The sequence below is a fragment of the Bubalus kerabau genome, chromosome 17 (genome assembly GCF_029407905.1).
Source record: "Bubalus kerabau isolate K-KA32 ecotype Philippines breed swamp buffalo chromosome 17, PCC_UOA_SB_1v2, whole genome shotgun sequence".
Classification (NCBI taxonomy): Eukaryota; Metazoa; Chordata; class Mammalia; order Artiodactyla; family Bovidae; genus Bubalus; species Bubalus kerabau.
In genome coordinates, this window is record NC_073640.1 from 38,822,822 (window position 1) to 38,845,736 (window position 22,915).

Here is a 22,915-nt window from a genome sequence, read left to right on the forward strand (position 1 = left end):
CCATGAACAGACGAGTCTGGTGGGCTACAGTCCATGGGGTTGCAAAGAGTCAGACACCACTGGGCACACAAGCATATGCATCTGTTTCAAGAGAAGGAATTGGTTACAGAGGTATGGGAGGACTGGGAAGCACCAGGGTAACCTTGTGGTAGTAATTGCAGAAAGCAGTTCCTTTACCTGGGGACACAAAGGGAGAAGACTGGAGTTCCCAGAACCTAGACGTGTGGAGGAGAGGTCCTGTGGAGCTGATGCTCAGATCTCTGAAGGGAATTGCTGCTTGAGTGCTGCTCCTAGCTCTGAAGGGCCTGAAGAGAGTGCACATGTGGGAAGGAACAAGCTTTCTCCATTCTCTAGTTCGCATGTTGTCCAGTCGTCTAAAAGCTGGAAAGAGGAGAGTGTGGTTTGCAGAGCGTGAGCCTCAGCATCTCTAAGCAGATTATGGAAGAGTGGGTGTGGAGGAGAGACGCAATTACTTTATAAATTTAAGAGGCTGACCCAGTGCTCCCGGAGCCTCGGGAGGCCTGTTCAACTCAACCAGTGCAAGCCACAGAGGCCACAGGGTCGGGACTTCACTCTGCTGCTGCTATCCGTGACTCTAAAACTTCACAAAGCACTTATAATAACTGGTATGAAGTAACAGTTGTTTCTCCCTTTCTCTTAGAATATGAAATACTACCAGGGCATCCGGGCTGCTGTGAGCCGGGTGAAGGACAGAGGACAGAAGGCCTTGGTTCTTGACATTGGCACTGGCACAGGACTCTTGTCAATGATGGCGGTCACGGCTGGTGCCGACTTCTGCTATGCCATTGAGGTGAGCCACGCTCTTCATGTGTATGTTCTCTGTCCTGTGTGGAAAGTCTCTTGTGTGCCTTGCACTCTCCCGGTCCGTTTCTTCACAGACATACATGGAGTGTTCGCTCCATGCCAAGCACAGTGCCAGGTTCTGAGGACACAGAGATGAATCAGACACCATTCTTTCCTCCAGGAGCTCAAATATTTTCTTCTCTGAAAACAGTGATTCTCAGCCTTGACTGAACATCAGAATCACTGAGGAGCTTTTAAAAAATTCTAATGCCTAATCAGTCATTGTCCTGCACGCCCCCGCCCCCGATTTTAATTAATAGTTCTGGAATGTGGCCTGAGCATTGGGATTTTTTAAAGTGCATCAAGGTTGAGATCTACTACCTTAAATGTCCTGACAGAGCTAGCTATCTTACTGCATTTACCCATAGTTTGGCAATCTGCCATTTCACTCCTTTAATAAAATATTAAACAAAATTATTTTTCTGGTAATGCAAATAATAAGCTTCCCAGGTGGCAGTAGTGGTAAAGAACCCGCCTGCCAATGCAGGAGATGCAAGAGACACAGGTTGGATTCCTTGATCAGAGATACCCTAGAGCTGGAGGAGGGTATGGCAACCCACTCCAGTATTCTTGCCTGGAGAATCCCATGGACAAAGGAGCTTGGTGGGCTATAGTCCATAGGGTTTCAAGGAGTCAGACGAGTCTGAAACAGCTTAGCACACATGCATCCATGCGTGCAATGTGAATAATACATACCACTATAGGAAATTTGGTAAATATGAAGAAGTGTATTGACTCAATAGATAACTAACCATTGTTAAAATTTTGGTGTATTTTGCCCTACAAAAGTTGTTTCATATGGCGATTAAGTTGCAGATGACAAAGTCCCAAAATAACAGTGGCTTAAACAGAAGTTTTTTGCTTTCTCCCATAAAGTATAGAGGTCAGCACTCTAGGGTGTTCTGCCTAGACTCCTTCCAGCACCTGCCCCCTACCCCCATGTCTACAGGGTGGCCCTCAAGCACATAGTCTAGAAGGGTGACAGTTTAGGCTGAGGGAATACCATGGTGTGTTTGGAACAGTGTTGTCCAGAGTTGTGGCAAATGGTGTCATGGTAGAAAAACCCAGAAAGGTAGATTGTAGCCAGACTCTGGAAGACCTGAGTGTCACATTAAAGACTTTAATATTGTGAGTTAGGTGTTAATGGGCTTCAAGTTTCTGTGATAGTCCAATGGTAGTGGTAAGGTTGTGTGTGTGTGCATGTACCCACATGCAATTCTGTACACTTGTCTTAGCATTTCATTAAAATGATTAAGGGTCATTCTTTGCCTTTGGGGGTGTCATCAAGGCTCTGAGCTGATACAGAGAAATCAGTATTTGAGGATAGTTGCCTTGATAGCCTCAAGTAGATTTTATCTTCATAAATGAAGAAGCCAAGACACAGAGGTTAAAGTCTTAAGTCCCACATTTAATAAGTAGGAGGGCTAGACCTGGATCTTGGTCTTTTGGTTCCTAATTTGGTGCTCACTCCACACTGGTAGCTTTGATAGGACGGTGTATGTGTGTGTGAGAGAGAGTGCTAGTGTGGGTGTCTAGGGTGGAGGCAGGGATGCCATTGATGATAAGAGGAGTCCCTCTTTCCAGTAACTTATTTTGTGGGAAAGACCCTGCATTTCATTTTGGACATGTTATGTATGAGACAGCTGTTGGGGCAGGAGCCAGTACCTTTGTGGACTGCTAATGAAAAATATAGGATGAGAACATACTTTTTGATAGTATTGGTAGAACTGTTTTCTTAGATTTTTCCATATTTCCATCTCACTTACCTGGATTTCTAATCTCTTGCTATCCTGGCTTGTGACTGTCAGACCTCTTCCATTTGACTCTTCAGATCTTTATGGTGGCCTCCCAGTTTTTGCTCTGATGACTACCTGGTTGATTCTTTGGTCTTCCTGTCTTTGGACTGCCCTGTGGTTTGCAGCTCCGCCTGAACTGCATGGCAACAGGAAAGACAGGTCCAGAAGAATGAGTGAGAGAGAACCTGATGGTCCCTAGAGACGGGAGTCTGAACCTTTTGAGGGTGGCGTGTACAGTGGATTTGGGACTCACTTGCTAAAGATATGACAGGTTAAAGCTGGCAGTGTAGGGGGCTGTCCAGGGCGAGAGAGTAGACTGAAAAAAGCAAAGGCAGGATGTGTTCAGGGGGCTGAGGGAACAAGAGTGGCCATGAAGTCAAGTCCAGTCAGAAGTGAAGAGACCCTAGAAGGCAGGTGCAGATGGCGTGGAAGTCATGAGAAAGAGGGAGTGATCAGCAAGTGTGGATGTTACTAGAGCAGCACTGTCTATTAGAACTTTGTGATGGTGAAAATCTGTGACTGTGCTGTCCCGTATCATGGTCCCTAGCCACATGTGGCTGCTAAGTACTTGAAATGTGACTAGGAGGACAGCTCCTCCTAGGCCTAAGGAGCTGAAATTTTAAAATATTACTCCATTTTAATCCATTTACATCTAAATAGCTACATGTGGCTACTGTATTAGTGCAAGTATGGAAATTAAGCAGAATGGGGGCTGAGAAAGCTATGGGTTGGCAGCTAAGAGGTTATTGGTGACCCCCTTTAGGCAATATTTTCAGGAGAGTAGGGTTGAGGATTGGATGGAATATAAGAAATTACCTGCATTGTCTGCAGGCTACTCTTTTAGTACATTTGAAAAGGAAGGAATCTTGGGGAAGGTGTGTTGGTTACAGTGACTTCTGTGGCACAATGCCTTGAAAACCAAGCATGATCCTGGCTTCCTCATTTTCTTTCTCCTTTTTAAGGGCAAAAAGAACATTCCCAGGAATCTCTAGCAAACCTCTCCTTGGATATATCATTGGCCAAAATAAAGTTAAATGCTGTTTAATTTATTTCATTTACCTGGCAAGAAAGATTCACTTGCTCTTAGACCAGACAGTACATCCCTTGAAAGAAGATTAGTTCTGCAAACTGATTTGAGGGCTAGGGGAGAACACAGGATGATGATGTTGAGAAATCAGCTTCAGGGTTCATTCGATACTGTTTGAGGTGAGTTCTTGAGTTCTTGGTGGCTGAGGAAGAGGCTGTGAAGGACAGACTCTGCAGGGTCAGCAGAGGAGATAAATGAAGGGGCAGGAGGGCTGAGAGGATGGTAAGAGCACGTGATACTTTTGGGGTGGAGGCAGACTGATTGGTGAGAATTGAGGGTCTGAGGCCCTCCAACGACATCAAAACCATCAAACTAGAGCCTTGAAATAATTTGAAACAGATTGTGAATGTTTTTTTCCCCCTACCCGAGCACATATTTTTTGTAGAAGTATATAGCATTTTCCTCTTAATTGTAATAGAAATATGCTTTTGTGCAGAAAATATAGGTGGATGCAGAAAAGGTCTTAGAAAAAAATGGAAATCTTGTCATTATGACTGGTCACTTTATCATTTTCTAGAATCAAAATCATTTCTAAAATTGAAAAAGGCAAAATAGTTGTCCGAGGAGGCCTTAAAATAGCTGAGAAGAGAAGAGACATGAAAGGCAAAGGAGAAAAGGAAAGATATACCCATCTGAATACAGAGTTCCAAAGAATAGCAAGGAGAGATAAGAAAACCTTCCTAAGTGAACAATGCAAAGAAATAGAGGAAAACAATAGAATGGGAAAGACTAGAGATCTCTTCAAGAAAATTAGAGATACCAAGGGAACATTTCATGCAAAGATGGGCTCGATAAAGGACAGAAATGGTATGGACCTAACAGAAGCAGAAGATATTAAGAGGAGGTGGCAAGAATACATAGAAGAACTATGCAAAAAAGATCTTCATGACCCAGATGACTACAATGGCGTGATCATCCACCTAGAGCCAGACAGAAGGCAGTGGCACCCCACTCCAGTACTCTTGCCTGGAAAATCCCATGGATGGAGGAGCCTGGTAGGCTGCAGTCCATGGGGTCGCGAAGAGTCGGATATGACTGAGCGACTTCACTTTCACTTTTTACTTTCACGCATTGGAAGAAGGAAATGGCAACCCACTCCAGTGTTCTTGCCTGGAGAATCCCAGGGACGGGGGAGCCTGGTGGGCTGCCGTCTATGGGGTTGCACAGAGTCGGACACGACTGAAGTGACGCAGCAGCAGCAGCAGCAGCAGGAAGCATCACTATGAGCAAAGCTAGTGGAGGTGATGGAATTCCAGTTGCGTTATTTCAAATCCTAAAAGATGGTGCTGTGAAAGTACTGCACTCCATATGCCAGAAAATTTGGAAAACTCAGCAGTGGCCACAGGACTGGAAAAGGTCAGTTTTCATTCCAATCCCAAAGAATGGCAATGCCAAAGAATGTTCAAACTACCACACAGTTGCACTCATCTCACACTCTAGCAAAGTAATGCTCAAAATTTTCCAAGCCAGGTTTCAACAGTATGTGAACCGAGAACTTCCAGATGTTCAAGCTGGATTTAGAAAAGCCAGAGGAACCAGAGATCAAATTGCCAGCATTCACGACATCTTTGAAAAAGCAGAGAGTTATAGAAAAACATCTAATTCTGCTTTGTGACTACACCAAGCTTTTGACTATGTGGATCACAACAAACTGTGGAACATTCTTCAGGAGATGGGAATACCAGACCACCTTACCTTCCACCTGAGAAATCTGTATGCAACAACAGTTAGAACTGGACATGGAACAACAGACTGGTTCCAAATAGGAAAAGGAGTACGTCAAGGCTGTATATTGTCACCCTGCTTATTTAACGTATATGCAGAGAACATCATGTGAAATGCGGGGCTGGATGAAGCACAGGCTGGAATCAAGATTGCTGGGAGAAATATCAATAACCTCAGATATGCAGATGACACCACTCTTATGGCAGAAAGTGAAGAAGAACTAAAGCACCTCTTGATGAAAGTGAAAGAGGAGAGTGAAAAAGTTGCCTTAAAACTCAACATTCAGAAACCTAAGATCATGGCATCTGGTCCCATCACTTCATGGCAAATAGATGGGGAAACAGTGGCTGACTGTTTTGGGGGGCTCCAGAATCACTGCAGATGGTGAGTGCAGCCATGAAATTAAAAGACACTTACTCCTTGAAAGAAAATTTATGACCAACCTAGACAGCATATTAAAAAGCAGAGACATTGCTGACAAAGGTCTGCCTAGTCAAAGCTATGGTTTTTCCAGTAGTCATGTATGGATGTAAGAGTTGGACTGTAAAGAAAGCTGAGTGCCGAAGAATTGATGCTTTTGAACTGTGGTGTTGGAGAAGACTCTTGAGATTCCCTTGGACTGCAAGGAGATCCAACCAGTCAATTTCCTGTATATTCAGGAAATGAGTCCTGAATATTCATTGGAAGGACTGATGCTGAAGCTGAAACTCCAATACTTTGATCATCTGATGCAAAGAATTGACTCACTGGAAAATACTCTGATGCTGGGAAAGATTGAAGGCAGGAGGAGAAGGGAATGACAGAGGATAAGATGGTTGGATGGCATCACCAACTTGATGGGCATGAGTTAGAGCAAGCTCTGGGAGTTAGTGATGGATAGGGAAGCCTGGCATGCTGCTGTTCATGGGGTTGCAAAGAGTCGGACACAGTTGACCAGCTGAACTGAAATTTCCTCTATGTGCGCATGGCTGCATGTGCATCTGTATGTTTCATGCAGTGATGTAGTCAGAGCTATGCAATCTAAATTGGGCAGGTGGGAAACGAAGAGATAGAGGAGCTTATGTTTAGGGACACATGAAGGGTTCAGGAAGGACTTCCATCAGAAGGGGATTTGTGCTGCCCTGAAAAGCTGGGTTTGCTTTGGCAGGTGGTGGTAGGGCAGAGAAGGCTCAGGCTTGCCTCCTGCCTATACAGTCAGGAGATGAGTGTGGCTGTAGCATTGGTAGTGCATACGTGTATTGGGGGTGGTGGTGGGAGGGGAGGAAGGCTGGGTAAAAGTAAGGTGGTCCGTAGTATGGAGGGCCTCAGATACCATAAGAGAATAGAGGCTGTGTTCCACTAGCAGTGGGGATTTGAGACAGTTTTGAGCAGGAGGGTGAGGTGCTCACACTTCATATCTAATATAGTCTCACCTTCCTCTAGAGAGCACATCACTTCACATCCCAGGTCCCCAGTCATGGTTTTGTGAGGCACATCCCCTTTGCATCTCCCTCTAGCATAGCACTGATACTGCCATCCTTACTAGGTGGTGTAGTCTCCTTGGAAGTCCTCTGCAGCCCTCCTTTGCCTGGCATGTAATGGGAACACCTAGCTGCAAGTTAAACCTAGTAGAATCTCATCCTTTTGTGTTCATTTCCATGACACACATTTAGAGATGCATTTAAATTACATAGGTGAAATCTTGTGTATTTAGATCAAAACAGCCCAACAAAATATTTTGCCTGTATCAAATGGTAACAAAGGTACATTTTGTGTATTCAGGAAGAAATTCCATAATTGAGGCCTCTTTTACTTCAAATCAGAGGACCAGAATCAAGGTATATCTTGCTAACCAGGTGTTCAGTTCAATTCAGTTGCTCAGCCTTCTGGAAGCTGGGTCAAAAAGGACCCTCTCTGGAGATGACACTAAAAATCAGAGAGGCTCACAGGCCCCTGAGTCCAGCAAGAAGTCAAGAACGTTAAACTACAGTTCAGTTCAGTTCAGTCACTCAGTCTTGTCCAACTCTTTGTGACCCCATGAACCGCAGCGTGCCAGGCCTCCCTGTCCATCACCAACTCCTGGAGTCCACCCAAACCCATGTCCATTGAGTTGGTGATGCCATCCAGCCATCTCATCCTCTGCCGTCCCCTTCTCCTCCTGCCCTCAATCTTTCCTAGCATCAGGGTCTTTTCCGATGAATCAGCTGTTCACATCAGGTGGCCAAAGTATAGGAGTTTCAGCTTCAGCATCAGTCCTTCCAATGAACACCCAGGACTGATCTCCTTCAGAATGGACTGGTTGGATCTCCTTGCAGTCCAAGGGACTCTCAAGAGTCTTCTCCAACACCACAGTTCAAAAGCATCAATTCTTCGGCGCTCAGCTTTCTTTATAGTCCAACTCTCACATCCATACATGACTATTGCAAAAACCGGGTGTTAGGATGTTATTTAACTTACTGCTTATTTTTATTTGGGTTTTCACTAATTTTTAGGTTTTCAAGCCTATGGCTGACGCTGCTGTGAAGATTGTGGAGAAAAACGGCTTCAGTGATAAGATTAAGGTTATCAATAAGCATTCCACTGAGGTGACTATAGGACCAGGTGAGAGCAACATATCTTGTGACAAAAGCTTTACTTGCTCTTGTGGGAGAGAGAAAAAGGTTTATTCCAGCTTCTGGGAGAGATATACCCAGGTAATTGCACAGAATTGGGACCTCTCCATGTGCTGGTCTAAAGATAAGCACTTCTCTATTAGTTTATTTCTCCACTAATTAAAATAAATGAGGAATGAGTAAACCAGAGCTAATCAAGTATATGAGTGTTGATGTAAATAAATGAAACCTTTTGCTTAAGCAAGTTGAAATACTTGTCTGGCTCAATTTATCTGGTTTTGAGTTTTATTAGACAGAAGCAAAACAGTAAAAGGTTGACAGTGAGAGGTTCGCTTAGTTCCAGTATCCGGTCTCAGTATCCAGCATAAGAGGTTTGCCTGTGTAACTTGGTCTTCAGATTTTCAGAATACTTTTTATAGTTTGGGAATTTGAATCGGACTTTTGACATTTCACATGCTACTGATACAGGGAGAGTACAGTGAAAAAGATTTACAAGAGAAACTTCTAGCATGAGGTTATGGATATTAAACATGCAGTATTTTAAAAAAAGCATCTACCTAAATTTAGCATTTTTCTCACATTTGAAAAGCTTTTTTTTTATGGAAGATCTGGAACATGCACAAAAGAAGGGATTGATACTCCCTTTATTTATTTTTAAAATGTACCATACATACAAAAGAGTGCACAGATCATCCCATTTTTAATCAACATTACTGAGGTATGATTTATTTATTTATTTATTTGGCCACACCGCATGGCTTGTGGGATCTTAGTTCCCTGACCAGGGATTGAACCCGGGCCCTCAGCGGTGAAAGTACAGAGTCTTAACCACTGGCTGCTAGGGAATTTCCTATTGAGGTGTAATTTATATAACGTGGATGTACCCATTTGAAGTGTATAGTTTCAGTTTTAACAAATGTAAACACAGTTGTCACCACTTCTACCATCAAGATACTAGAATGTCTCCATCGTGCCCAAAGAGATTCCTCGTGACCCTTTACAGGCATTCCATCCATATCTGTGGCCCTAGGCACTCACTCATCTGCTTTCTCCATTATAGATTAGATCTGCCTTTTCTAGAATTTTGAGTACAATTATAGTGTGTACTTTTCTGTGTCTGCTTTCTTTTTTGTAGTACAGGGTTTTTGAGTTTTGTCCAGTGTTTTATGTATCAAGTGTTCATTTCTTTCTGTTAGTGAGCATCACTCATGTGGATACATTCCATACTCTGTTCATTGCTTTACCTACTGATGGACATGGGTAGTTTCCTGGATGGGTCTTTTGGTTCACCGATCCCTTTTTCTACAGTGTCTGATCTGCTGTCAAGCACATCTAGTGAACTTTTCATTTCTGATACTGTATTTTTCATCTTTAAAATTCCCTTTGTGGTTTTTTCTTTTTTTTAATAACTTCTGTTGTTCTTATGTGTTCGTGTGTTCCTTTAAATAGTTAGCAGATTTATATTAGCTGTTTTAACATCCCTCTATTCCACTGCCTCTCTTTGTCTTTTCTGGGTTTCTTGTTTTGACTCATTTTTACCCTGGTTCTGGGTCCTGTTTTCCTTCTTTGCCTGTCTGGTAATTTTTATTCACATGTTGTGTATATTGGGAGATTTACATTGCTAAGTGCTGAGTTTTGTTGTCTTCCCTTAAAAGCTTTGTCTGGCATGCAGTTGGGTTTCTTGCAGATATAAGCCTTTCAAGGCTTATTTTTAAGCTTTGTTGGCACAGGCTTAGAATAGCTTTAAGATAGGGTTTCTTACTTGCAGCACTGTTGACATTGTGGGTTTAGTAATTCTTTGCTGGGAAAGTTGTCCTGTGCATTGTGGAATGTTTACTCCTGGCCTCTTAACTGGTGGAAGCTCATAGCATCTCCTTCCTCAGCACCATTTGTGCCTATCAGAAATGTCTCCAGGTATTGCCGAATGTGCCAAGTGTGGGGTGTGTGTATGCAAAATCTCACCCTGTTGAGAACCCCTGCTCTAGGGCTGCTTCAGCTATACTAGTACAGCGTGACCTTTCTGGAGTGTCTGCTGAGAGCCTGGGTCATGGCTGATCAGAACTAGAATGTTGCTCAGTCCTCTGAGCTCTGACAATTGTTCAGGTTATAGCTACATGGTCATCCTTTGTCCAGCCTTCTAGAGGCTTACCCTATGTGTGTGTGTTTGGATATATTCAGCAAGAGACATGAGGGGAGCCTTGTGCAGATTTCCGAAGCCCTTTTCCCATGTAGCTTCCTCTCTGACTCTCACTCCCCTGAACTCGTCTCTTCTGTCTCATTCAGCAAGACACTTTGTTTGGCTTCTCACTATGTGGACAAAGGTCTGGAAAGTGCCTGCCGGCTAGGAGCCAGGGCAAGGGTTCACTTTGTTTCCTGCTGTTCAGTGTCCAAAAACACTTGTTTTATATATTTTGCCGTGTTTTCTAGTTGATTATGATGGTAGATAAGTCTGAACCCACTTACTCCATTTTGACCCAAGGTGGCGAACGTGTGCCATGTCACTTATTCTGTGCCCTGTCCTGTGCCACCTCCAGGCTGTGTGTTCACACACACAGCTTTCTTAATATCTTTCTATGTAGTGATTTTAACCTCAATAATGAAATAATTACGTAATTACATATTTAATGTTTCTATCGCCACACAGCTGAAGCATCCTGAGCTCATGGGCTGTGTGATCTTACTAATTATTCCATTCCATGATTTGGCACAGGGCCTGGCACATGGAAGAATTCAGTCATATTTGTTTAGTGAGTAGACTGTCAACTTTGCTTGGTCCTTAACTCGTGGTAAATGGGAAACACTGCAGCTTCGATACTGCTGCAGTTCAGGCCTTCTGAAAACTCTCTCTTCCCAGGCCTCAGGGACATCTCCCAGTCTTTGTTCTCCTTTGCAGCTTCCTTCCTACTCCCAAATGCTTATTTCCAAGCTTCTGTTCTGAGCTCTTTTAAAAAACGGCATCTGGGTTTGTTACCTGTTCCCCCAAGATGGATTATGCACCAAGATGTGTAGTGGCCGACTTGGGGCGGCATTTATTCATCCATCGAGTCATTTGGTGAAAATGTCTGAGGCCCCTGGGGTAACCGCCCCCACTCAGGCTCCCCCTGCATGTCTCTTCCCTTCTACAGTAGCATTCACAGGCTCTCAAGAAGTATTTCTTGAAATCCATTGGATCATAAAGCTTTATCTTTGAAGCAGATTTGGACAGTAAATCATTTTAAGTTACATAATTGGCTTAAGAAGTATTCACAAGGTAGAATTGGCAGGGCTTGGTGATTGATTGGGATGTAGGGTGACAAAGAGGGAGGGTTCAAGCATTTAGCTGATGTTTGTTGACTATTTTGGGGTGCTGCTAGGCACTGTTCCAGGCCCTGGGGTGCAGAGGTCACCAGGCCAGTCAGGGTACCATCCTGGAGCTGGCCAGTGATGCCCATGTTTCAGGACTCTGTGATTGGTGGTGCCATTCATTGAGCAGAAACATTGGACAGAGAAGCACGTGTGTGCGTGGGTTGGTCAGCTTAGTTTGGGACAATGTATTTCACTTGGAGTCTCCCTTGATATCAGAGAGGATGGGCAGTGACTTGGAGGGTGGTCTGTGTACCAGGAGATAGAAGTTTCTTCTCAGCCTGTTTTCATGTCGTGCTGCCTTTGAGCACACATGTACTTCACAGGAACTGGACAGGCTGACCTCTGTTATCTAATTACCACCACCATGTGAAGCAGATCTCGTGACCAACCCCTCTTTTACAGATGAGGTGACTGATGGTCAGGACTGAAGGTTCAAGGTTAGAAAGTGGGATCCAGGCCCAGGACTCTATGACTCAAGGCTCATGCTGTCTCTGCTACACTTGCCTTTGAACTCTTAATGCTGTTCTTTTCTTGCATCACCCGTCCTTGTCCTCTGTGTAGGGAAGATGAGTGGGCTTTGTCAAATTATAATTCATGAGCCATTAGGAGTATTTACAGTTAATTCTCCATGATGAATACCCCTTCCAAAGTCAGTTTTGTTTCGGCTCATTAAAAATTGTAATTGTAGAAGTAATATTACATTGTATTATGGAGGTTTAAAAAGTAGAAAAGCAGAAAGACCTTCCATAATCCTGCTATCCAAGAAAAGTGCTATTTAGGGGATTGTTTGGCAGCAAGAAACTAACTTGATTCAGGGGGATTTAATATTAATGAACTGGGGCCTCTGAGTTCTGGATCTCAGTTGTATCTTTAGGTATCAGTGGAATCAACCTCTCTCTTACTTTGATTTTCTCTCCTTCTCTGCAGCCTAGAAATATTTGAAGTACCAGCATTCAGTCTCTGCTTTTCAAATCATTTTTGCTAATTTAATAGTTAATAATTTAATTGTATCTCTTCAATTTGCTAATAAAAATGAAAACATTTTCATATAGTTGATTGATTTGCTTTCTATTTTGAATTGTCTGTATTTTTGCCTGGTGTTCTTTTGGAATGTTTGTAGTTTTTTTTGTTTGTCTGTTTTAAATCAGTTTTACAAGCCCCTTGCAATATTAAATAGAAAAATTGAAAGAGTAGTACAGTGAACACCCACGTTCTCTTAAGCAAGACTTAATCAGTTGCTGGCATTTTGACATACACATGCATACCAAGGTGGATTTTATTTGTTTTCTGAACTGTTGGGAAATCAGTTGCAGACATGATGACTCTTCTAAACACTTTAGCATATGTGTGTGCTTTTAGTTATAATGACCTATTAACCTTTTTTTTTTACATATTTGTTGTAAATATTTGCTCTAATCTGTTGCTTACTTCTGACTCTTCCCTTGTGTTTCTCAGATGGTGACATGCCATGCCGTGCCAACATCCTGATCACGGAGCTATTTGACACGGAACTGATTGGGGAGGGAGCCCTGCCCTCCTATGAGCATGCACACAGGCATCTCGTGCAGGTAGGGGACTGCAGCTGCCCTCGGGCAAATTGGTGTGATCTCACATGGCTCTTATCACTGCACAGTACTCTGCACAGCCCCAGCCCCAGCACCTCTCTGTATCCCCTCGGGCACCCTTTGATTCCTACGAGATTTTGGTTCTCCTCAGTCATGACTTCCTCTTGAATGCTGAGTCTTAGTAGGTTAGAGTCAAAAGACTAGAAACTATCTTCAGATTCAGTTCAACAAGCATTCTTACACTGTGTATAAGGTCTTCTAGCATCCAGGGAGAAGTGTAAGATGTCCTTCTTGCTTCTAAGATCCACACCAGTCAGCAGTGGTGAGGACTTGATGGGCCGAATGGAGAGGTAGGCAGAAGCACTGCTGATGTTTGGTTTAAGGCCAGTGGAAAAAGTCAAGGATCAGGAGGGAGATGAGGGCCTGCACGGAGAGGGTGGAATCTGCGAAGGCGCTGAGGAAAAGGAGAGATGTCCCAGGCCGAGGACCTGTTTAGTGGGCAGTGAGAGCACCAGTCTGTGGTGCTTGTGAGCTCACAGTGGAGAATGGGTAGAGGGTAGGCCTTGAATGCCAGGCTGTTGATAACCTTGAGTGGTGATAGCCTTTGACAGTTGTTTTGAGAAGGGAAAGATATACTGAACATGTTAGTTCAGAGACATTGGCCTTGTTTTTTTATGAACATAAACGGGGAGGTAGAGACTGAGGCAGAGGCCAGCTGGGAAGGCATGTGTGTCTACTGCTTCTGCCAACACCTGCCATATGGGCAGCATTCTCATGAGTCTGTAACTGTCCTAACCTGGAACTCTCTTTGGGGGCGCTTAGTGCCCCTGAAGAGAGGAAGGAGGCTCCTCCCAATGCAATTGGTGCCTGAGTCCACATTGCTCACATGGTCAGCATGTGAGGTAATTGTCCTGCAGATTCCCATACTGTGTGAGATGTCTCGTCATTTCCAAAATACAGAATTCTGTGTTTGAAATTATTTTTTCTCTACATTAAAGCCATCAATTAGATGAATCCTTGAAATAGAGAACAAGGATATTTAGAGTTATGTTAATGTTGTCCAGTTTGTCTTTCTCTGATTCATCTCATAATTAAAAGGTGCGCTAGCAGCTATTCTCAGCTTCCTCTCCCAGTTGGCCCATAGCAGCCGGGTGTTTGCTGTCCACTCTAATCATTGTCCCTAGCTGCCCAGCCTGAACTTGAAGGAGCTATGGCAACATGGTCTCCAGTACCTTGTCCCTCTTCCTGCCACATTGGAGGTCATGAAACTGGGGCACTGGGGCATCTGACAGGCCATGTGGTGTTGCAGTAGCCCAGGAATTGGTCTCAGAAGACACCTTTATTGGTGCCTTCATTTTGCTGGGCCCTTTTTAGGGTACCAAGAATATGAAGGTGAGCTCCTGGCAAGGCAGATAGGTGGGCAGGTGGTCACAGTACGGTTTGAGGTCCGCTCTGATGGAGGTTGGTGGGGTGAGGTCTTGCCCACCCTGCTGGGGGAGGGTGGGGAGACCCCTAGTGCTTGGCGTGTAGAGGGTGTCAGATGAACGTATTGGAGGGTTGGAGGAAAACTGGATGAGAGGCTGCAGCCACAGCCAAGTCGGCAGTGCCCAGCCAGGAGGTCAGGTCGGTTGAGGATGGACACTTGTCTACTGGGCTGTGCCATAAGAAGGTTCTAGTGTCTGGGTGAGAGCTGCACTGAAGGGAAGCTCTGAGCCTAGTGCTAGGATTTCTGTTTAACAGGAAGACTTAGACTCTTTCTTCAAAGTCTGTGTGGGAGTTAATCAGCATGATGACAATTAAGGTTTATTTTTGAAATATTCAAGAGTGTCAGGTAACTAGGAACTTAGCTGACATAAATGATCTTAGACATAATGTGTGTTCTTTCTGCAGTGTAGTTTCTTCCTTTCCCAAGGGCTTTGGGCTGAAAACAGTTCACTGTCCTAATATATAAGGCGTTAGATGTTACTAAACTTGCCTCATATTAGGGAATAAATCTCTTTTGCTCAATGGGAATTACTGTGGGTCAGTGTAACTGGTTATTTTTTTGTTCTTTTGTTATACTTTTTGAATATAAACTTAGGCAAATTGTGAAGCAGTGCCTCACAGAGCAACCATCTATGCACAGCTGGTAGAGTCCAGGAGGATGTGGTCGTGGAATAAGCTGTTTCCCATCCGTGTTCAGACCAGCCGTGGAGAGCGGGTCATCATCCCCCCCTTGGAACTGGAGAGGTGCCCTGGTGCGCCCTCTGTCTGTGACATTCAGCTAAACCAGGTGTCGCCCGCTGACTTCACCATCCTCAGTGACGTGCTGCCTATGTTCAGGTACCACGGAGCCACCTAGGGTCATGACGCTTGGAGACACTTGGTGGAATTGGGTCTTTGGCAGTCGTTTTTGTATTCATTTTGACATCAGGCGTCCATTGCAAACAAGTCTCATTGTAGGTGAGGTCACCATAAAAGCTTAAAAATGGACTGTGTGAGCTTAAAATCTGCCTCAGTTCCCGAATGTTCTTTACAGTGTGGACTTCAGCAAGCAAGTCAGTAGCTCAGCAGCCTGCCATAGCAGGCAGTTTGAACCGCTAGTGTCTGGCCGAGCTCAGGTGGTTCTCTCCTGGTGGGACATTGAAATGGACCCTGAGGGGAAGATCAAGTGCACCATGGCCCCCTCCTGGGCACACTCAGACCCAGAGGAGCTCCAGGTAAGAGGCAGGAGCTAAACACATTTTCATGAAATCAGCAAGTTGTCATCCACTTTTGGTCCTGGGAAAGGAGCATGTTGGGTCTTAGATTCACAAGCATTTAGAGACAGAAGGGACTGAGTTCATGGCCAGCACCAGTGGTCACAGTGAACCACTGGGCAGCTTTTGTGTGCTGGCTCTCCTGTGTCTTGGCACAGCCACTGTTAGACCTGGCCCCTAGAGTACTCCCAGGGGACCTCAGATTAGCTTGGAGTAGAGAACTACTCTGGGAGATAGTGAAGGACAGAGGAGCCTGGCGTGCTGCAGTCCTCGGGGTTGCAAAGACTCAGACCCGACTTAGCAGCTGAACAGCAGAGAACAACAGCCTGTCTGCAGCCTCATTTTCTGTGACCTTAAAATCTACCTTCAGTTCAATGGAAAGTGGGGAGGATGTGACATACAGAAAAGGAAATACATATTTAATTCCATATTTTATTCCTCTTTAATGTGTGGAAAGCTGTTCAGCCTCACTCATAAGAACCATGCAGATTTAAAATGCAATGAAATACCATTTTTCACCTGTTCGTGAATAAAGTTCAGAGTCTGCAGACTATTGGTAGAGCCGTGGGGCAGAGCAGGAAAGTGATGGTCAGAGCGTCACAGAGTGCAGTGAGGCCCACAGTATGGCAGGATGGAAAGTGACGCCACTTCTAAATATTTAGGCTCTGGTTGGATCTGCATATGTGTAGCATGGCATGTGTACCAGGATGCTCAGTACAGCCCTACTCTAATGGAAGAGACTGGAACAGCCTAGAGGCCACCAGCAGGGACTAGCTAAGTCAGTTTTCCTGCATGCTCAGAGGGTAAGGTGGCTCTCTCTGCACTGGTGTGGGAATGTCTCAAGGATAGATCAAGTGAAACAACGAGAGGTGCAGAATAGTGTGTGTGGTGCGATCTTGGGGGAAAATGTATGTGTTTCTGAGTGTATATGTGTGGTGTGTTATATGAGGGTATCTTTGGAGGAATTCACAGAAATTGGTAAAAAAGGTTGCTTCTGGGAAGGGGGCTGAGGTTAGGGATGGAAAGGAGGCTTACTTTTCACTCCATGAGCCTTTTATATCTTTTGAATTTTCTCTCATGTGCGTGTTATCCACCCCTCTATACACACTGGAGCTTCCCAGGTGGCACTAGTGGTAAATTATCCACTTGCCAGTGCAGAAGACACAACAGACTTGAGTTTGATCCCTGGTCAGGAAGATCCCTTGGAGTAGGAAGTGGCAACCCATGTCAGTATTCTTGCCTAGAAAATACCATGGACAGAGAAGCCTGGTGGGCTGCAGTCCCTGGGGCTGCAAAGAGTCGGAGACGACTGAGCAACTGAGCATTATACACAAGGGGAAGAAAGTGGGAAAGATGCTTTAGGGCCAAGGAATCAAATCTTCCCTCTAGCTGGGAGGCCTTGGGCACCATCCTGTATGTATTCTGATTTCAGTTACCACTTGCTGGGCACTGGCTTTATTTTGATTGCTCAGCTGATGGTTCTGGGTGTACACATGGTGACTTGATGGAAGGCCTTAGCATCTCCCCAAGTTCCTGAGTTCCTGCTTAGGCCACAGGGTCATGACTGCTGCGGGATTTCAGTCAGTCCTCCTGGGTCCTTGAGCTGTCCCAGCTCGACTCTTCACAGCCTCAGTCCACTGCAGGCTGAGTCTCTGTGTGTGTGTGGTACAGGTTGGGGGTGGGGGAGAATTCTCCCACAGAATTCAGGTCGACACTGGGATGCTTTCTTCTCCAGGAGTGTGGTAGTTGCAATACGAGCATAAGAATTTCATTAAAATGTTAATGATTCTCATTTGCATATCTTCAGAGTGTTCCTGTTTGTAGTTTCTCCTTGAATCTTCATATAAGACCCCCTGGGTAACCACAGAGAGCCTGGCCCAGTGCAGGGAGCAGGACCTCGTGTCTAGGCAGCAGTGGTGGGTGCTTGTCTCCAAGTCTCCTGGCTACGGGGCTTGTGTCCTCCCTCTGCCAGTGGTGACTTTTGGACTGTTTAGAGTTTGAAGAGCTGCTAATGAATCTCCCTCAGGACTTCACTGAGCTGCCCTTGATCAGCCTCAGACAGTGGCTTCTGTCACAGCTCTTTAGCATTCGGACCTGGGAGTCTGGTGTGTGGAAAGGACATGGTGACAGGGAAGTATCGCGGGAGCCTGGGAGGAGTCAGGGAGGGCAGAGTAAAGGATGAATAACAAGTTTGAGAATCTTTTTCCCCCCTCCTTGTTACTGTTTATTATCCCCAGAGTGTATCTGGTTAGATTTGATTCCTAGCTTTTACCTTCAGGGGTTTCCCTTGTGGCTTAGCTCATAAAGAATCTACCTGCAATGCAGGAGACCTGGGTTCCATCCCTGAGTTGGGAAGATCCCCTGGAGAAAGGAAAGGCTACCCACTCCGGTTTTCTGGCCTGGAGAATTCCATGTACTGTATGGGGTTGCAAAGAGATATGACCTAAGAGTCAGACACAACTCAGCGACTTTCACCTACAAATAGACATCTTAGAGAGATAGGAATGGCATTCACTGGACTTTAAGTTAAATTCAAGACCGGGTAGGATAAACTGGGGGAAAAAGAACGCAGCAAGAGAGTTGCAAGTTAAGTTTCATTTGAAGCCAAATGAGGATTATAGCCTCTAAGATAGCTCTGAGGAGCTGCTCTGAAGGAGGAGAAGGAGTGTGTGTGTGTGTGTGTGTGAAGATCAGTATGTGATTTTAATGAAAGGGAGATACTTGCAGTTAAGTACACATTCTGGCAGAAGGTTGTTGTTAGTCATCAGGTATCTCTGTTAATGAATTTAGTGCTTTTCTGGATATGAGAATATACAAGAAATTGGGTTCATAAGGTTTTCTGAAAATAACTGTCTGAAGCCCTGTTCTGTGAGTTTTTCCCAGACCACTGGCTCTCTCATTCCTGATTTCTACCCCAAACTCCTTTCAGGATATGTTGAAAGTAGGGACTGCAGTGGCTAGTTACTTTGTTCTTACAGAACCAGTGGTGAACAAACAGTATTTGGTTGCTAAATGCCCTCCTGAGAAGTGGTGCTAGCTATTTTTCCGATTTTTTATTTTGAAAATTTTGAATCCATAAAGTAAGTGAAAACGAACATCAGTATGCCCTCTACTTAAATTTACCAGTTGTTAATGTTTACCATATTTGAATTCTCCCTCCCTCCTTCCAACTCCACCCCTTCCCCCTCTGCCCCAACACACATACAGGGCAGGGGCTGGAGTCCCCTCATCTGAGCCCACCCTAAAGACCACTGCTATCAGCTACATTCTGTCTTCCTAAAGCCAGCAGTGTTCCATGAATTTTTTGGGCCTTTAGCATTTCTAATTTAAAAATTTTCTTTATCTCTTTGGCCATAGTAGCAATGTGTAGTTCACACAGTGGTCTCCCAGCAAATTGGTTTTTGGCTTGGGTTTCGGCCCCTGGATTTGATGCATTGCCCTTGTTGCAGCTTGGTGACAGCTGATTCTCTTCCTGTTTCAGTGGCGGGACCACTGGATGCAGTGTGTGTACTTCCTGCCACAGGAGGAGCCCGTTGTCCAGGGCTCAGCCCTCTGCCTGGTAGCCCACCACGACGACTACTGTGTGTGGTACAGCCTTCAGAAGACCAGGTGTGCCTCTGGCCTTGTGGGGTGGGACACTAGGCTTATGACATTGTGTGTTCATGTAAATTCCCTCCACAGACCCTGTAGAGATTTTGAATGGGCACATTTGTATCTGAACCAAATAAGGGCAAAAGTTTGTGGCTGGGTGCCTGTTTGTGTCTACTGAGAAGAGGCTACCCCGGTGGTAGGACCCCCATTTGGGGCAGATATATATATGAGAAGTCTTGAATTGGAGGGCCTCCAACCTCTAAGGCCCACTCGAGAGCCAGTGCCTAGACTCATGTCCCCTAGAGGACCATGGATGTGTCCCCTGTCCACCTCGATTTCCCTGGTGCAGGTCCCTGTGCTGTGCCTTCATGCTCGCCATTGCCTAGCAGGTCATCAGCCTGTATCTGTTCATTTTCTGATCCAGTCCTGAAAAGAATGGGAGAGTCCACCCAGTGCGCCCCGTGTGTGACTGCCAGGCTCACCTGCTCTGGAACCGGCCTCGGTTTGGAGAGATCAATGATCAGAACAGAACTGATCAATACATCCAGGCCCTGAGGACGGTGAGTGTCCAGCCCTTTGGGTGGTCACAGGCCAGAAGGGGTTTGTCCTGTGGACCCCAACCCACTGCTCACTTATGATCAGTTGGTTTTGTCTTCTGTGCTCTCCTGTCTGTCCACGAGTAGCTTCAACCAGCTCCTACTGGGTGGGCGTTCGAGCCAAGGCTGGGAGCTTGTTTCTGGATCAGTAGGGGCTTGTTCTCTGCTCTTCTATAGGAGCCTCTCCCTGGCCCTTGCTATTGTCCCTCTGGACACTTTGCCTTTATGGTCACCAGCAATTCCTTTGGCGATCCTTGTGGGTTCAGCCACCCCATTATTCCTCTCATTTGCTGTTTTCTTTCTAAAATGTTCTAGATTGTAAATCTGGTCATATAGCTCTTCTGAAAAACCTTTGCTCCCTGCTGCCTATAGAAGGGGTCTCAGCCTGCGGACCACAAGGTTTGGATGGGGGTCTCTGGACCCCTTGGAGTTGTATGCAGAAATATGTGTGCTTGTATGCACATGCCTGCATTTTGTCGGGGCGGGGGGAGGATCGCAGACATTCTGAGTTTCTCTCAGAGGGATCTGTGACCCACAAAGGCATCCCTGATGTGAGGAGTCATTCGACATGCCCGTGGCTGTCTGTGCTGTGACTTCACAGGGAAGAGGCCTGTGGTCGTGACTGGGGGGTGGCCTCCGATAAACAGGGCAGGCCTTCAGTGGGGCCTTCTAGGATGGCTTGAGGAGAGTCTCCTGACAGTGGGGTCTGAGTGGGGAGAGGTGAGGCAGAGGGTGTGTTGGAGGGTGAGGCTGGTTGCCACCGGGGCCTGGGAGGCAGGTTTGACCGTTGTTGGGGCACAGGAAAATGCAGCCAGGCCATGTGGGCGATGGAGTGAGGAGGAGATGGGATTGAATGATCACAGAGTGGGCTAGGGGGTCAGATGGAAAACGTGCCTGTCAGTTTGTCAACAAGAATTTTCTCAACGTTGTAAGAAAATCTGTGCTGAGGTTGCTCTTTTCCTGCAGGTGCTGAAGCCGGACAGTGTCTGCCTGTGCGTCAGTGATGGCAGTCTGCTGTCCATGCTGGCCTATCACCTTGGGGCGGAGCAGGTACTGGCCGTGTGCCTTCTGCCAGCTTCCTGATGATGCTCTTTAGTCACAGTTTTGTGACTAAAACTCTTTGCAAGTGCAGCTGCCACATACGTTGTGGGTGTGCTTGGGTTGGTGTCTGAGGGGTTGTTGCCTCAGGTGCAGGCAGGAGTCAGACTATAGCTGTTGCCATGTAGCTGCAGCTCCTGAGTCTGAATCCGGGGTCAGCACAGAATGTTGTACTATCCGGGGGGATCGTGAGCACAGACGTAGTTGGTTAGGTATTGTCCTTTGCTTTGGAGTTGCTTTTCATGTGGGATTGTGGTTTCCCAACCAGCAATGACACCCATACCCCCTGCATTGAAAGTGTCTTAACCCCTGGACCACCAGTAAAGTCCCTGGAGTTGCATTTTAATCTGTTTATTTACTTTTTCTGTTAAGTGCATCTCTTACAACTAATATGATATTCCCTTTAGGTATTTACAATAGAGAATTCAGCAGCTTCTCATAGACTGATGAAAAAAGTAAGTGATACTTGTCATTATTGAAATAATGTTGGGGACCTGTGGGGCTTGCCTTCCTGAGTCTGGGATCGATTGCTTTGAATCAGTGTCAGTGCTGAGGGAATTGGGGGGATTAGCAGCTGCCAGTGACTCTCTTGTGAATCCTGAGTCGAGAGCTGGCCTGGAGGTCTTCTGGAGCTGTCATTGAATAGCAGTGAGCAAAGTTTAGACTCTACTTTGTGTTTTGTGGCTGAAGAAGTGTAGGCTTTTCTCCTCACTTCACTTAAAACTAAAAAACCAAAACTCCTTGCGGTGATAGAACTAAAGTTTTGTTTCTGGGGCACCAGCACCCGGGGAGTCACTGCTCACAAGCTGTCCTGACTGCTTGGTTCTGTGATGGTGTTTCACGTCCTGGCCAGTGACTGGTTTTGATTTCCTTTCTGAAGGATAACCCACCCCACCAGGACTACAAGCCTACTTCTGAGCCTTGCCAGTGTGCCTGCAAGAGAAATTTCTATTGTTCTTAAGACATTTTGTTCACGATGTCACCTGCAGTCTGTAGGAGGCCCTTGGAGGGGAGAAGTTCAGCAGAGTAGCTGAAAGTGGTGCTCCAGAACTGTTTGGCCAGAGAACTGCACACAGATAAAGCAACTCTGAGATGTGTTCTTTTTCTCAACAAAACCAACACTTTTGTTTTCTCTCTAAGATCTTCAAGGCCAACCACTTGGAAGACAAAATTAATATAATAGAGAAACGGCCTGAATTATTAACACCTGCAGACTTGGAGGGTAAAAAGGTGAGTAGAGAGCACTGTGCATTTGCTCTGGATAGCACAGTTCTGAGATGGCCTGACTGCCCCCTTCTCTGGGCCTCACCGTGGGTCCCCCACTGTTGAGGGTGTGATGAGGTTCGCAGAGATGCTTGATGAATGAATACTTGCATTGCGCTCCAATCGCTGCTCCTTCAGCAAGAGCAGAACAGCTCTGCTGGGATGGACAGAGATACACAGTGTCCCCTCCCTTTTTCTGTCACAGCACACTGCTCCTGAGCCCAGGCTGTGGTGAGAACCCCAAGTCCCAACCACTAGGCCACCAGGGAACTCCTGAGAATCTTTCTAAAGCACATTCCTTCTCATATTAAGCCCTGATTAAAGCTTTTAGTGATCCCCTCTTGCCTCCAAGGCATAGTTCAGTCTCCTTTTCCTGTCATCAGCTGCCTTTGGGTGACCTGGCTCCTCTCCACTGCTCTGGCCTCTTCCTTTACTGTCCTACCCTACCTGCTCGTCTGGCGAGCTCCCAGAAGGGCCTTACTCTCATTGTCATTCACACTCCTGCTTTGGCCTCTGCCCACACCTCTGCCTGGACTCCCCACTCTTTTGCTTTTCTGTCTCCTGTTCATGCATTTATTCATCTGATCAACAAACCTTCACTGACATCTGCTCTGGGCCAGGCACTGTGCTGGGAATACTGTGTCTGCCAGTGTCCC

General features: G+C 45.7%; 1 protein-coding gene across 2 annotated transcripts in view; it reads left to right on the forward strand.

Moving 5' to 3' along the window:
* The window catches only part of PRMT7 (protein arginine methyltransferase 7), a 41,495-nt gene that overhangs the window by 12,431 nt on the left and 6,149 nt on the right, over positions 1-22,915 (forward strand). The window contains exons 4-13 of one of the 2 annotated variants that reach the window (XM_055553386.1): positions 662-811; positions 7,944-8,052; positions 12,864-12,976; positions 15,054-15,295; positions 15,492-15,672; positions 19,193-19,320; positions 19,727-19,862; positions 20,865-20,948; positions 21,404-21,451; positions 22,137-22,226. In XM_055553386.1, coding sequence (XP_055409361.1) covers positions 662-811; positions 7,944-8,052; positions 12,864-12,976; positions 15,054-15,295; positions 15,492-15,672; positions 19,193-19,320; positions 19,727-19,862; positions 20,865-20,948; positions 21,404-21,451; positions 22,137-22,226 — 1,281 coding nt within the window. Of the gene's footprint in view, positions 1-661; positions 812-7,943; positions 8,053-12,863; positions 12,977-15,053; positions 15,296-15,491; positions 15,673-19,192; positions 19,321-19,726; positions 19,863-20,864; positions 20,949-21,403; positions 21,452-22,136; positions 22,227-22,915 lie in introns of those variants that run through there. The other variant, XM_055553387.1, reaches the window with a different exon arrangement.